This window comes from Podarcis raffonei, chromosome Z, assembly GCF_027172205.1.
Source record: "Podarcis raffonei isolate rPodRaf1 chromosome Z, rPodRaf1.pri, whole genome shotgun sequence".
Classification (NCBI taxonomy): Eukaryota; Metazoa; Chordata; class Lepidosauria; order Squamata; family Lacertidae; genus Podarcis; species Podarcis raffonei.
Window position 1 is genome coordinate 15703553 of NC_070621.1, and position 16337 is coordinate 15719889.

The following is a 16337-nucleotide window of genomic DNA, read 5'->3' on the forward strand; positions in this document are numbered from 1 at the left end:
TAAAAAGTAATCCTGCCTTTTTAGTTTCAAATGAATTATCCAATTGCTCCAAAATCTCTGGTGTGTCATATGTTGTGAAGGCTGCTGGACCAAAGATGTTGTTGCTGCAAGTATTGCCATTGGGCCACCTCTGACAGATGGTATTTTTCTCTTAGAGCATCATACATGTAAAATTTGTCTTCCTCATCTATCAGTTGGTTTTTCCCCATGGTCAATTGTCTCTTGATTAGTTGTTTTAATAGTGAGGTCCAAAAGTTGGCCTCTGTTCTATCTGAAATAGTCTTCCCAGATCATAAGCCCAGAGCAGGGATTAGCTGAGGGGATGAAATCCTGTAACATCATCCTATCCCTCCCATCCTATCCAGGTCTGTAGCCGGAGATTGTTTAATTAAATAAATTTATACGTGCAGGTTCTGCTTAGCAAACACAATGTGTTTCTTGGAAATGGTTTGTTAGGAACTACTTGTTTTCAAAAGCACATCAAAGTGCAAGTAGATAAATAGGTACCGCTCTAGCGGGAAGGTAAACGGCATTTCCATGTGCTGCTCTGGTTCGCCAGAAGCGGCTTAGTCATGCTGGCCACATGACCCGGAAGCTGTATGCCGGCTCCCTTGGCCAGTAAAGCAAGCATTGAATTTTAATGTGTGAGAGAAAGCATCTTGGTAAGTGACCAACATTCTGTTTCAAAAGTGGAATATAAATGACTAAACTAAAAGCACTTGGTTGAATTCCTTAGGCAAAGCAGCCCTTGGCAGACATCAAGATATCTGCAAACGAAAAGAAGACCTGGATCGACAGCTGGACATTATTTGTCGCCAGCGTGCTATAGCAAAAACCCAAAGCGCTGGCCAGGTACTTGTTTGTTAGCATGGGTAATTGGACTAGGATTAGCACGTCCAAATCAGGCTGTTGAGTAGGCTGGCATTCCGACCTGCTTTGCAGTTAAACGTGTAAAGGCATGAGGGAGGGTCCAAAACATGGTGGTGTCGTGCTTCACTTGTTCAAGGACGCAGCCTCCAGAAATGGGGGGCTCAGGTAGCAAGGGGGCTGTGCAGAACAAAATGTTTTTAGTAAGATTTGTTGAGTTAGAGCGTTGGTCCATCTAGCTCAGCATTGTCTGCTCTAACTGGCAGTCACTGTCCAGGGTTTCCGGCAAGGGTCTCTCCCAAACTTACCTGGAGATGCCATTGGGGATTGAACTGGGTCCCTCTGTGTGCAAAGCAGATGCTCTACCTCTGCACAGCAGCCTGTCCCCTAAAATGAAATAAGGTTCCAGTCCTCGTGGTTCTGACTTAATAGCTGCTCTTCACTGAATCAGACCATTGATCTCTCTAGCATTGTTTACATCAGGGTGGTTTGAGGTTTTTTGCTTCGCTAGAATGTGTCCTTGGAGTTTTGCTTTCCTGGATAGCAGATTGGGAGAGGGGTGTAGAATTGAGTCAGCTGTACAAAGGGAACACCCATTACTGACACGTGACCCCTGCAAACTTGCTCAGAAAGGGATGCAGCCCTGAGGTTGAAAAAGGTTCATCACCCTGATCTACACTGACAGGCAGCAGCTTTCCAGGGTTTCAGACAATGGATATTCCTCCCTGGAAATGCCATTGAGGACTGAACTGGAGAGTTTCTGCATGCTTAGCAGATACTGCTACTGAGCTCAGGAAGCTGCCTTATCTTTCATCCATCCAGCTCATTTTCTCAATACTGACAGGCAAGAGCTCTCTGGGGTTTCAGCCAGAGTTACCTGCCTAGCCCTACCTGGAGATGCCATTGGAGATTGAATCTGGGACCCTCTGCATCCAAAGCAGATGCTCTGCTGCTGAACTATGCTCTTCCCCATGCTTGGTTGTTTATGCTTTTCAAAAATATATGTTGCTATGGCCATTGGCTAATGCGAATAAAGTTTATCTTGCTAAAAATAAGAGTGCAACTTTCCCCCTTTCTTTCAGCTGCAATTATTAGACAAGGAGATTTGCAGACTTGGAGAGGAAAGAAAGAGGCTCACTGTTCAACTGAAGAAGGTAACCATTTGGTCTTTAAGGTGCTCTTAAAAACAGCCTCACTCAGTGAACTGCTTTGTTTCGTCATGCAAAAAAGTGTTTGTATCTCAAGTTCACTCCAGCTAGGATATATCTCTCATTACCGCAGATCACTGATGGTGCTGCTGCTCTGTTGCACATCAGTCATGTGCCATAAACTCAGTCCAGTCATAGACTTATAAGCATTTGTGGGGGCTCAGAGATCATCGAGTCCAGTGTCTTGCTTTCTGTTCAGCTATTAAGGTGCCAGTCTGAGCCTTGAAAAGCACATCAAACAAAAAGAAGTTAGAAGTGTAGCGCTCCCTCCCACTTCCTCTTTCAGCTCTACAAGTTGTATGCAACTAAAATTTATATGTTATTAATTGTGTTGGATACAACCTTTTGCACTTTCCAAGGCAGGGGTTAGCTCTCCTCACCACCTTGTGGCACAGAAGGTGGGGCTCAGGGGCTTGGTGGGCATTGGGAGAAGTGGCACTGTTGTACTCCTGAGTGCCACACTGGTGAACACATATGCCTTCATTTAACTCTAAGCAGGTATTGGCTGTGTTCATCATGAGTCATAGGAGCACAGGGAAGCTGTGTTATACTGAGACCATTGGTCTGTCTAGGTCAGTATTGTCTGCACTGACTGGCAGTGGCTGTTCAGGATTTCAGGCAGGGGACATCCAAAGCCCTAACTGAAGATACTGGCTAATGAAGCTGCCACCTTCTGCATTCAAAATGGGTACCCCTCCACAGAGCTATGGCCCTTCATTTTAGCATCTAAGCCACTTCTTCCTCTAAAAGGAGCTGAATTCATCTTTAACCACACACCAAGCATGGACTTATTGTAAAAACAAATCAGGCAGCTGAAAGAAAACTGGGCTCTGTCTGAAAACTAGGTCTTCTTCAAAATGAAATTCCTGGCTCTTATTTTCCAGGATTGCGGACGATCGCAAGGCGATTTGAAAGCGAACATCATCCTGAAGTCGCACATCATCTGCTGCACACTGAGCACCAGTGGGAGTAGCATGCTGGCATCAGCATTCCGGCGGCAGGGCTGTGACCCTCTGAGCTGTGTCATTGTGGATGAGGTTAGTGGGCACTATGGCAGTAAGGGGGTATTCAGAGGGGAGGATGTCATTGGTACCTTTTAGGCATCGCAGAAACAACCCTGTTCACTTTGGCTGGCTTTGTATTTATTTGATTGTTTATTTCCACCATTGACACCACCTTCTGACACTAAAAGCCCTCAAGGCAGCTTTTTTTGTTCAATGTGATTGATTGATTGATTCTGAAGATATAGCCTGTTTTTTCTTCTTCCTATTTTGAGATGTGTATGAGTGGCTTGCCTGGGGTTTTTTGTTGGAGGTACCGGTGAGTCAGAGCCTTGCTAGCTTTTCTTCCATGAAATGGGTATTTTGTGGAGCCCATAACAGTTTCTTAGATTTCCAGATAGGCCCCTGAGCTCCAAAAGGTTGGGTATCCCTGTTAGCAAACTAAGGATGCTGCCTTATATTGAATGAGACCATTGACCCATCTTGCCTATCCTGACTGGCTGCAGCTCTCCAGGGTTTCAGGCAAGAGTCTCTCCCAGCCCTACCTGGAGATGCCACTGGGGATTGAACCTGGGACCTTCTGCAAATCATGTGCCTTCTGGAGGGCATCTTGTTGTCTACCCACAAGAGGCCTTAAAACAGGCCTCTCTTACCACCTTATCTCTACAGCGTAACAACAACAGTAAATATACTTTGCCTATAAGGAATGCCACTTGTTTCTTCTTTCTCTGACCCTGGGCCTGATCACCACATTTCACAGCCTTCCTTCTGGCAGTAAGGAGTTTTTCCTTTTGCAGCTCAGACCAGTGGTTCCTCCATCCCAGAGAGCAGCACCCCCCCCTTGAACCTTCTGCCAGCGAAGTCTTTCTCAAAGATGCCTAGAGCAGGGGACCTGCAAGTTGCAAAGCTTGTTCTTGGTCCCAGAACCCCGATTAATATCTTCGTAAGGAGAAAGAATTATATTAATAGACGTAAGCTGTCAATCAAGCCACCCTGCCTGTCTTACAGCTTGGTTGAAGGCAGTCAATCTTGGGCCATGAGCAGGCTCTCCTCTGTCACTCCATTTAGCAAAATCTGACACTGTCCCCAGCTCCTGGCAAGAACAACATGCAGAGTGTTAATTTTCTGTGTGTGCTGAGATTTGAAAATGAGTTTTCCTCTTGGCTTGAGTGCTTTGCACATTTTGGAGGGTGGGCATTTTGACTTTGATGCCAAGATAAATCCCCCCCCTCCAAACTGGCTATCCACCAATCTCAAGTTGAAGAAGCCATCACCACCATTTATTTTTTTTAAAAAACCCTCAACACTTTAAAATTCAGTTGCTGTAATCCAAGAACAAAATAGTCTTGTTTGTATGTTAGCATTTAGCTGTGCAGTTGAGCATTATGTGAAAGGGCTCCCATTTGGGGCTGGCAGGAGTTGCAGTTCCGAAACCTTTGATGGGCACTTGCTGGGTTGGGAGGGAAAGCTGAACCAGATCAAAATAACCATACAGGGAAAGCAGAAATACATTTAAATGGGAGGCAGACAAATGTTGGAAGGCTAGGAATTTGGGATGATGATGATTTTTAATGCAAGATCCTCAGGAACCTCCCTTCTATCTGAAGACCCTGGCTTTCCCTCTCCTCCTGAAAACTGGCTCCTGGGGGTCGCAGGTGGATGAGCTGCAGATGTGGGGCTGGGGGTGGGAAGGGGGAGCAGGATTTGATGCAAGATGGCTCCTGCAGCAAGATCTTAGGATCCATACCTATGGCTTTTCTGTCACTGTCTGGAATATACCTCTCTTCCTGTCACCCCGTTCACACTGGTGTGTTTTTCTTCTTAAAAGGCTGCACAGTCTTGTGAGATGGAAAGTCTCATCCCGCTCACTCATGGCTGCAAAAAACTGGTCCTGGTTGGAGACCCAAAGCAGCTTCCTCCCACAGTTAAATCTATGGTGAGTACGGCACAAATTGAGGCGTTTTCTCTATCCCAGGAAAGATGAAGTTGTGCAGCCGAGAGCTGGCATTCTGTTTATCTCATGACCCTGTTATTGGCATGAATAAAGTAGACCACCTATCAGCTCCTTAATGGCATATGAGCTGTTTCCAGTGACGATGACTGAATTACTTTGCCAGATCAAATGAATCACACAGTTTTGCAGGCTTTTCTGAAATCAGCCCATGTGGCTCCCATTTTGGTAGACAACAGAGCTTTTGGTGAAAGATGTATCTACCTAAGCACGCTGGGATACATTCCAGTGGCAGGTGAGGCAGAGGCAAAAGTGGGTAGAGCCAATATTTTGAAAATGCATTTTTAAAATGTATATCAAGAAATATTCCCATAGCAGTAGCCTTTGAGAGACTTTTGCTGCTCAAGCACCACTAATTCTCTTAGTTCTGATGCACTGGGGAGAACGTCAGAAGAGGGGAGATGTTCCTGCACTCTTTTTCTCCTGCCATCTTCCCCACATTCCAGTATATAAAAAGTAGGGTTATTTCATGGGACTGTTAATTTCCCAAGCCTTTTATGCAGCTCAAGAGGGCTCATTCATTCATAATCTCTACTTCAAACATCTCTTCCCTGCCGTGAACCCACCCCTGCCTCATTCCCTCCCCTCCCAATTTGTGAAATGGGCATAATATTACTGATTTCCCTTTATAGGCTGGTGGTAAGGGTTATCACAAGGTAATGTACATGGGACACTTTGAGCCCTGTAAATCACTGTAAATGTTAAACTGTAAACTAATACTGATCTCCAAGCCCTCATGTTTATGTAGCCAAAATGTGGTAGCTATGCACAAAAAAATGCAGCTTGCAGCAGCCATGCAAAAAATGCAACAGCCATGCACAAGACGGAGCTATCAGTGGACTTGGTTTGGCCTCTCAGTTTGCAGAAGTACAAAAATATGGTTGGGGGGGACCTAATGTTGTTTCTTCCAAAAATATCCCAGTGAGAACTGAGTGTGCCCATGAAATATTGGCTTACTCTTGGAGAGGGAAAAGACAAAAATCCCAGAGGGTGTGGAGTTAGCTGTATACCCTGAGCAATTTCACATGGCAACCTGTTGTTCTTTAGTTGCTGTCTGCACCTGACCCACCCACTGAAAGTCTCATTCCTCCTCCTTTCTCTTGCTTCTTTCCCACATTGGCAGACTGCTGAGGAATACGGCTACGGGCAGTCTCTGATGGAGCGGCTGTGCAGGCAGCTGGATGCGCAGCTCCAGAATAAAGTCATTGACAGGCTTCCAGTCCTGCGCTTGACCACTCAGTACAGGATGCACCCTGATATCTGCCTCTTCCCGTCTAACTACGTCTACAACCGTGCCTTGAAAACTGACATGTGCGTAGTCATCTTTTTGTTATTGATTATCTCACCTCAAGTCAACAGACATTGAAGGAGAAGAAGTAGACGAATGAATGTGGACGAATGAACCTGAATGTGGACAAAGGTTCCACTTTATCCTGGATTTTTCAGAACCCCCAAGTCCAGTGGTGGGTCGGCTATGCTCTCCAGATGTTGCTGGAGTCCAGCAGCCCCAGCCAGGAGGTCCAGTGGTCAGGGATGGGGGGACTTGTAGTTTGGCAACACCTGGACATCATATCTGGTGTGTGTGTGTGTGTGTGTTTTAGAGGGGGGGGGAATACACTTGCTCAGGCACTATAGGTGAGTACTCAGGTGAGTGAAAATTCTGCACATGATCATAGGCATCCATCCTGACTCCTTCTGGCAACCTGATTTGATACTTAAACAATAATAATCTTTCTTTCTAACCATTTCTGAAATGTTACTCTTGAATTATGTGCTCTTTGATACTTGACTGGATTTGTATAGTAGCAAGTAGCTATATTTATGCCAAGCTGCTGCTGCTGAGCTTTTTTAAAATAAATAAATAAAATAAAATTCTGTGCCCTTACACTTCAAATTCTGTGTCAGGAAATGCTGGTTTAAGTGACATGCATGAATTGTGCATATGACTCGCTCATTGTTTTTGTAATTTATCTTACTTTGCACAATTTCTTACTTGGGTTTTCTGTTGCTCCTGGGAAAGTCAAAAGCACTCCAGAAACCTTGTTCTGACTTCATTCTTGCTCCTGGGGGCTTTGGCAGGCATTGCCTTTGTGCTTTCAGGCATTAAGGCTCGAAACAACTTATTTTTACTGAATAGAAGTTAAAATTATCAGAAAGTTGGATTTCACATCCAGTATCATGTTCTGCAGAATCTCAGCATGCCAACAGCACTGAAAACAGCTTTCATGCCCTGTTGTCTCTGCAGAACTGGGTGATTCGTTGGAATCTGTGACACCACATTTAGGATTAAGTGTACCCCAAAGACAATCATATGAGGCACAGTTGCTTAAACTTTTGTTTTCAAGCAATCCAGACTATGTGGCAAAGGGGGTGATGCTTTTCAAAGGGCAGGGAGACAGGATACTGTAGAAACAGGGAATGAGAGTCTTGGGGAAGAACCAGGATGCTAAGTTCTCAAACCCTAACTGCTGAAAGAACTTCTCAGAGTCCCATAGACTTTCTGAACCTTCACCAGGGGAAATCTGTATAAGCCTCTGTATTTTTTCACCCTTCCACTGCTAATCTCTGCCTGTGCTTGTCATACTTTTGGAATGTTTCCCTGCCTCCCTGACATGCAGGGCCATAGCTAGGGGGTGTCAAGGTGGGCCCCTGCCAGGGGCGTAGGTGATGGGGGAGGGATGCAAAATCGGCTTTAAAATATGCCTATAAATAAATATAAATATCAATTATTGCCTCATAAGAAATGGTTTTAAATAGAAGGTGAATTGAATGGGGGGGGGCGGTTGGAGGAGGGGCAGAAAGAAGAGCTAATTTGTCTGTGACTAGTTCTACCAGGGGCAAAAGATCACCTGGCTACGGCTCTGCTGACATTCTAGTTTTCTCCAGGTGGGGAATATCATGTGAATGGACAGTGTCTCCTCCAGGAGTAAAGAATTTAGTCAATTGACTTTCAACACTGTTTTTTAAAAGCTATTACATGGTGACTATTTTCATGGCGTTACAGGAGGACAGAAGAGAACCGATTCTCTAAGGATTGGCCCTTCGTACCGTACCTCCTCTTTGATGTTTTGGATGCCCATGAGATACGGGAGAGCGAGTAAGATACTCATTTATTTGCTTGTTAAATGTGTAGTCTGCTTTTTTCACGGTAGCTAGCAGCAGTGAAATAAAAAAGCAAAATACAAAACAAACAAATTCAAGTAAAAACCAATACAAATTAAACATTATTGATTTGTTTTAATTTATTATATTTGTTAGCTGCTTTTTACACAAACAAGTCTCAAACCAACTTAACAGATTAAAAAACAAAGAAGGCTAAGAACCTTCAAAAAAACAAAATGCGTAATTTTATAAACTTCTACTGCATTGCCATTTCTCTAAAGTAAGAAGCCCCAAAGGCTGCAACCTTTCCTCACAGGGAGAGTTGTTGCATCCCCTTCATCGTTTAGGTTGCCCTTTGCTGAGCCTGGCTCAAGGACCCCTTAGTTCAGCATCCTGTCCTCAAAGGGGCCAAACAGATGCCCCACTGGAAAGCCTGCAGCAGTCTTAATCTGATCTTTCCCACTGTCCGCTACAGCAAGAGCAGGTGGCAGTTTGGGCAGCCATGTCCTCCTTCACTGCTGACAAAGAGTTTTGAGAGCTACCTTTTTTTCAGAGTTGGGGAGAACCAATAATTTTGAAGTCAACTTTTAGGTCACCTAGCCAGAACCATGTGGGGGCAGGGTATGTTCCCCAAACCCCCCTTCAAGAGAAACAAACAGCCTGTGCTGACTTTTAACCTGAGGCACTCATCCATCTACAAGGCCCTTCTGCTCATCCTTTTCTTCTCCCCCCCTTTTTACTACTTTCTTGTTCAGTTCCTTCGTCAATCTCCAGGAAGTGAAACTGGTCGTAGAATTAATTACGTTAATTACAAAAACGAAGAAAAGCATCAACTATCGTAACATTGGGATCATCACCCCATACAGTGCTCAGAAAAGAAGGATCTTGCTCGAGTTGGAGAAAGAATTTGGAAGAGAAGAAAAGGGGTAAAAGCTTTGCAAGCCTTGAGTGGTCAGGGAATTATGGGAATCTGAGTCCCTCAAGCAGGAGATGGAAGAATTCCTCTATGGAGAAAAGGCATTCCCTCAGGGGAAAGGGAGGATGCTTCTCAGATCAGAGCTGGGAAACCTGCTGTGTCCCTCTCAATGCTGCTGGACTCCCAACAGCCCCAGTCAGGATGGCCTGTTTGGGGGGGGGGGATACTGTCCAGCACCACCTGGAGGGCCAGGGTTTCCCCATCCCTGTGGTGTACAAAAGTGCAGTAGTCTGTCCATAATCTCCCTGCTGGATGAAGCCAAGGGTCCAGTTTATTTATTCATTGTGTTTATATCCCACCTTTTCCTCCGAGGAGCTCAAGGTGCCGTACATTGTTGTCCCTCTCCTCATTTAATTCCCACAACCGCCCTGTGAGGTAGGCTGGACTGAGAGGCAGTGACTGGCCCACGGCCGCCCACTTTCATGGCTGAGCAGGGATCTGAAGCCTGGTCTCCCAGCTCCTAGTCCAACACTCCAGCCACTACACCTCACTGCCTCCAGATGCTTCTAGGAAACCCACAAGCTGGGCACCTTGTCTTCAGAGGTGGACGGCCTCTGCATGTGGAGATTGCGCACTCCTTGCAGCCGCAGACAAGCCTCTCCTCCACTCACCATCTCCCCTGCTCTCTGGAACACCTGACCAGTGACCTTCACTCCTTCATCTCTACCACCCTCAGTGGCCAGAAGGCCTCCTGTTCCTTTGAACAACTCCCCTGATACTTCCTTGCTGACCCTTTGTGTCTGGAACTCCCTCTCCAAGAACCCTTGCAGTGCGCCATGACCCTCCCTATCTTCCTTCAAAAGTGATGTCGCTGGTGAGGCCTTTCATTTGAGGCCTTCCCTGCTGCTGAAGAACACTTGGGCAGCCATCCCTTGCTGGACTTGCCTGCACTTATTTCATAAAATAAAAACTTCCCTCCCTCTGTTTCCCTGTTGTTAAAATGTACATTGTAGGCTCCCTGGGGCAGGGATCTCTCTACTTAGATGATAGTAAAGCTAGGGCTGCCATACGTCTGGATTTTACCAGACGTTACCAGGATTTCAAAGATGGAATTGACATCTGGGGGGATTTTGTCCCGGATCTTTTTGAAATACAGCAACCCTAGAAAGCGTATATAAACAAAAATATTTTCCCCTCCCCAAAAAACTCATTTCTTTATGCAGCAGCTGTGTGTGAAATATAGGATATCTTCTCATTTTAGTAGTGGAACAAGCGATGTGCCGCAGCCCATTCAGTGACTCTGGTAATCTTCCCTCCGCCCCTCCCTCTTTTTCCACACACACAGACAATAAGCGCAGAGTTTTCTTCTAATGTCATAAGAGTGTGGCTTGTTTCCTTCTTAGTTTCACCTCTGCTTTTGGGAGGCAGTACTAGTAAAAAGAAATGTGTTGAATGGCTCTGTACATTCCTTCCTTTTTCAGCGTTGCAGAAGTCGACACTGTGGATGGGTTCCAGGGCCGGGAGAAGGACTGCATCATTGTCAGCTGTGTCAGAGCGCAAAGCACGCAAGGGTCAATAGGGTAAGGCTTGCCTGTTGTTTTGTGATGTGGCAACTGGGGTGCCTCTGCTGGCAATTCTAGGGCTCGGGTGCAATCCTTGGGGTGGTCAAGTGTGTGGGCCAATGTCCACAAGTCACAGTTGTCTGTTAGAGCCCCTGTTGGTCTCTGGCCGCATTCTTGCAGCCACCTGCGATGCCCATAAGGGAATTCAGGAGAGGAGAGGTTTGTGGTCCCACAATATTCTTTACAGGGGGTGAGGGCAGGCCTAGGCCATGTGAGCTTCGTCAATGCAGCTCTCTTACTGCAATGAATTTCCCATTCCTGACGCTGGCAAAATGGCTTCTCTGAGGGAGCTTCCGCTGTGTCTCACTGGGGGAGAGGAGAAATGGAGCCCCAAACCCCTGTCCTCCCTGGCAGGCAAGGGGTTTGGTGCTCTCAGATGTGACCCAGCAGAATTGTTGGCCCCACGGAGGGCTGATGGGGTGAAATCAGGCAAACAGAGCTGCACTTCTTTTGGTTTTCCTTTACAGGTTTGGGTTTTTCCTGTTTTTTTTGAGAAGGAGAAAAAGGTCACAGCTGCGCTAATGGTGCCTTTCTGTTTTGCAAGTCACCTTTGGAATGAATGAAATATTCAGGCACAGTTTTGAAATATTAACGAGAGAGTTTTCACATGAATCACAACAAATAATATTAATCCGCCAATGGTTTGTGCTGCAGGGATGTGTGTGTGTGGCTAAGGTCTAAAGCTGGTTCCCACCACCAGCCCACTTCCTTTCCACCTGGGGGGTGGAAGGGCACTCTGTGCTTGGAAGCCACATGGTGGGGGGGGGTGTAGCTGAAATTGCAAAAGCAGATCATGGACTGACTTCTAAGCTTTATGCCCCGAGCTTCTCACTTTGCTCTCAAATGATGTCCAATAAAGGAGGCACCCAAGGAACAATTAAATTAAATGATAATTAAAGCTATCGATAAACAACCATTTTGAGTGTTTAAATTATCATCTTGAAAGGTATTTCATAAAGAACCTATGGGGGAGGTAGAGAGAAGCTAAAATATTGCAAAGCAAGGGAAAAAACCATGTATAAATGAACATCACTAATAAATATTCACCACTAACTTAATTGATCAAAATCAGGGCCTCCAATAAAAAATGTACAGCAGAAACATGGCAGCAGGGGGTTGTCTCTACTCAGAGGAGGCCCACTGAAATTATACATAGACATGGAAACCTTGGTAGGAATGCCTGCAACCTTTTAGTAGTGCACTTACAAATGCATTTCTAATGCCCTTGAAACTTCGACAGGGATTTAGTGAACCCCACGGTGGTCAGCTAGGAGGACACGGGGGGGGGCACTGCCCATCCTGAGCCAGCTTCACCTGTGGCTTGTTTTGCCCTCTCCAGGTTCCTGAAGAGTCTGCAGCGTCTGAATGTCACCCTCACCCGAGCCAAGTACAGCCTCTTCATCCTGGGACACCTGAAGACGCTCATGGTACATGGAAGGGCATAAAGTCTCTCTCTGGAGGGCCAGTGGTGGTGCCCTGGCAGTGTGTGGGGCTTGGCCCAAGGGTCCCTGGGTTTAGACACCCCCCAACCCTCCCATCGCCTCCCAAAGCCATAAATCAAGCACACTTCATAGGGTTCTTTGGAGGAGCAGGGTGCCAAGAGGCCCAGTACGCTGTGTCTATAGGTGGTGCCCTCCGCCTGCCCTTGAAAAGGGGGCACAGATTTGCTGCTCTGGCTGTGGCAGGTGAGAATTGCAGTTCAAAACTTTGGGAGGGATCCGGGCTGGCCAGAGGTGTTGTAGACAATTCAATCTTTTGGATCTGCGGGGTTGGGGAAAATGTTGGGCCACATTTATTCATTCCTTTAGGTCCAGCCCCCAAGAGCCCAGGGCGGTAAACATATCAGACACAAAACAATGGTTTAAAGAGCCTTCTAAGAAGAGCTACAGCTCTAAACCTCTTTGGAAAAGGCATTCTCTCATCCCGTGTCCAGTGTCCTTCAGCCACCAAAGGCACCTGTGTAAACAAACAGGTTTTCAAACTCCTCCTGAAAGGCAACAATGAGGGAGACAGGCGCAGCTCCCCAGGGAGGGGGCCACCACAAAGAGGGAGCTACCACTGAGAAGGCCCTGTTGGGGGGCGGTCAGTGCCATCTCAATTTTGCCCCTGCTTCTGGGCTCCCAGAGGAACCTGAAACTCAGGTTTCGTAGATGGTAAAACTCCCATATGTTACTTTAGCTCTTTCACCAATTGATCTTAGACTGGCAGTATGGTATTCCAGAGCTAAGGAAGCTGTGGGCTGCTGGACTACAACTCCCATCACTCCTGACCATTGAACGCTGTGGTTTTTCATGCAAGGCCAAGCATGGCATTTCTGGGAGGTGTTTGTGAGATGCTCTAAGGGGCGGGGATCCTGCAGCAGATGTGCGATGCCCAGCAGCCCCACCGGCCTGGCCAGTGATGAGGGGTGGCGAGAGATGGACTTCAGCAACTTCTGGGGGCCACAAAAGTTCCCCGCTCCTTCCTCTGTGCTAGAATGCCAGCTGTGTGCAGCTCAGCCCTGATTCCAAGCAGAGAACAGGATGCCGTCCTCTGCCATGCTGGTTGCCTCTGTCCCATCAGACTCCTGTCCTGCCAGTTTTCTCCCAGGGAGGCGCCCAGTCGGGGGATAAAGCAGCTGGCATGGGGGACTCCCCTCTTTCCATCCTGGCACTTTCCTGCATGAGGCCACAGTTACTCCCATATTGGGCGCAAAGTCTTCATATGGTCCTTTTTCCCAGCATTGTACCATAACAACTTTGCCACTAGAGGGCCTCCAATCCAGGTTTGTCCATTGGAAAGCCTGGCAATGATGGTTTGCTCCTGTAAAGCTCAGAGTTGTGAATGGATTCCTGTTAAACACTCGTTTCCCTGCTGCTGCTGCTGCTGCAGTGAGGAGGGAAGGATCCTTATAGCCCGAGTAGGGGCATATCGGAGGGATCCTCTGTTGCGTGTTCACAAACTACTGTTTACCAGTGGGTGCGATCTAGAGGAAGTTTGCCCTCCTTTCGCCTGACACCCATTATTAGTGGTCTCTAGTGTTTTAGATTAATTCAGCCAGCCTTAGAGAAAGGGTGAAGAACACTTTCCAGGCCAAGGCCCCCATTTTCCCCAAGCTGAAAGCTGTTGAGAGGTGTACTCCAAAAGCAAGGGAAGCCCAAGACCGACACAGTCAGACTCCCACTTTCCTGCAGCGCAGCCAAGAAGCTAGAATGGTCTCCTAAGCAGCAGGCAGTGGGGTTGAGAAGAAGTTGAAGGTTGGCAGGCCAGCTGGGAACACTAGGGGGCAGATTAATTCCACCACCGCCAGGTTCCCCTCCCTGCCTGAGAAGGAAAGAGAACTGGGATCAAGTTACAACAGTTTCTAGTTTGAGGCATCAGATTAATTTTCCCCAGCTTATAGACCACCACTACCCCCAAATCATAAGAATTTGTTTTGTAAAAAAGAAAATTTCCTTTTGTAGGAAAATAAAGATTGGAACGCATTGATTCAGGATGCTCAGAAAAGAGGCTCCATCATCAAGACCACCTCCAAAACCCTGTACAACAGTATTCCTTGCTATGCAACTGGTGCTAAGATGATCCTGAAGCCCACGTCAGTCCAGCAGAGACTGACTAGAGCCACAATTGGGCAGGTGACCACGGTGGCCACATCGGGTGAAGCTCCTGCAAAACATCCCCAGCCATCATCTTCTGGTGCTCCTGCTCCTGCTCCTACTCCAGGGAGCAGTAGAGAATCTCCTGCGCAAGCCCAGCCGAGTCTGGTGGTACCCAGATTTGGGCAGGTGACCATGGCGGCCCTGATGAATGAAGTCCCTGTACAACATCCCCAGCCATCATCTTCTGGTGCTCCTGCTCCAAGGAACAATGGGGCACCTCTGATGACAGCATCTGGGCACTCCAGTTCCTCAAACCCACAGGCTACATCTCAGAATAGGCCAAGAGATCCGCGGCTGGCCAAGAGGGCAGAGGAAGGAGTCAGAAGGAGCCCCACTGAGAGCCATAGCCCCACAGATCCCAAGCGACAGAAGAAAACAGAGTAGCCCCACCTGTATAAGCAAGAACTCTTATTGTGGCTGCACCATGTACAGCCTTTTCCTGTGTGATCAGCTTTCTGGTTGGTTCCCTGTAAGATAATGTATTTTTTTTTGTTTAATATATTTTTAATAAACTATTTTCTTTGATACCAATATAATATATTGAGTCTCTTGTTTTCAAGTCATAAAACCATTCAAACAAATCAGTTGTATCCGGAGTGAGACATTACTGTTATTGGCAATTTGGGATTGAGGGAAAAGAGGAAGTGGGAAGAGAGAGGAGGAGGAAAGGGGGAGAACTTTTTTTTGAGAATCATAAAATTGTGGAGTTTATGTCCTTCTACGTAGAATTGTAGAGCAGCCAGATCAGTACTAGCGACCCACTGGAAGAACATAAATGGACTGTCACATAATAAATGAGTACAGCAGGTAGTCCTATCTGAAAAACTAAATCACCATACCGAAGTCATGAGATGCACTGCAAAAAAATTATTTCTTTTGTTATGTCATTCATTTATAGAATTCATTAATAGCCAGCAAAGTTTGTTCCCACCTACAATTCACACAATGTCCTGAAGAGGACTTATTCTTAATATTGTAGGAAATGACTGACTGGAAGTATAGGAAGTGACAAGTTATTTTAAATGTTATATAATTTACATCTAAGATAAAACTTTAAACAATGAGGTGGGGGTAGAGGCTTCACAGAGCAAGACTCAGATTCAGCGTTTGCATTTACCTGCCACGTTCCAAGGCAAAATGTCGCTATGGGGATTAGGAGGAGGCCCCACCTGAGCACAACATCCTCTCCAGATTTGGCAGAAGCAGCTGTGGAAATCCTGGACAAGGCAGGCCTCTGGGGAATCTCTGAGGAAAACGACGGGGGGGGGGAGTGTTTGTGTCATCTGTGGAAGATTCTGTAGAAGTTCTGTGCAGTATCTGGCTCATCACTACCATCAGATTCATTAATATCCAGCAATAACCTACATTTGTATTAGTGATTCTGGAACATAGGTGTCTGCCTTATACTGAGTCAGGGCTTGGTCCATCTAGCTCAGTACTGTCTACCCTGGCAGGCAGCAGCTCACCAGGGTTTCAGGCAATGGGTCTATCTCGGCCCTACCTGGAGATGCTGGGGCTTTTAGCATGCAAGGCAGATGCTGTGCAGCTGATGCACAGAACTTGCTATGGTTCTGACATAACAAGCATGAGGAAAGTGCAGTTATGCCCTCGCTGCCTCATTTCAGTAATCAGGATATTTTCCTCAACATTTTTGCCCTGCACTCCCCCAAAAACAGGGCTTTCCTCCTTCCTAAAAAAAAAAAGCTCAACTTTGACCTGAACCCCCCAAAAAGGGGATGGATCACTGCCAGTTTATAACACTGTGAGTAGATCGCAGTCTCTTGGGAGTTGGACACCCCTGGCCTAGAGCCTGAGATGGCCCTGGAATATAAAAAACCCACTTTGCTGGGCCAAGGAAGGGAGAATGCACCTAGATGCGCTCTCACCTACCTGGGTTTTAAAAATTGCAAGAGGCAGTAACCACTAACCCCTCTCATGTTTCCAGTCTCAAGAGGAGTAGGGAAATAGAAGA

General features: G+C 46.6%; 1 protein-coding gene across 1 annotated transcript in view; it reads left to right on the forward strand.

Moving 5' to 3' along the window:
- SETX (senataxin) overlaps positions 1-14896 on the forward strand; it is a 53337-nt gene extending 38441 nt beyond the window's left edge. Inside the window, exons 16-25 of the mRNA XM_053373693.1 lie at positions 737-852; positions 1950-2021; positions 2960-3112; positions 4905-5012; positions 6211-6398; positions 8092-8184; positions 8945-9115; positions 10587-10685; positions 12067-12154; positions 14171-14896. Coding sequence (XP_053229668.1) covers positions 737-852; positions 1950-2021; positions 2960-3112; positions 4905-5012; positions 6211-6398; positions 8092-8184; positions 8945-9115; positions 10587-10685; positions 12067-12154; positions 14171-14749 — 1667 coding nt within the window. The 3' untranslated portion in view covers positions 14750-14896. The remainder of the gene's footprint in view (positions 1-736; positions 853-1949; positions 2022-2959; positions 3113-4904; positions 5013-6210; positions 6399-8091; positions 8185-8944; positions 9116-10586; positions 10686-12066; positions 12155-14170) is intronic.
- The last annotated feature ends 1441 nt before the right edge of the window (positions 14897-16337 follow it).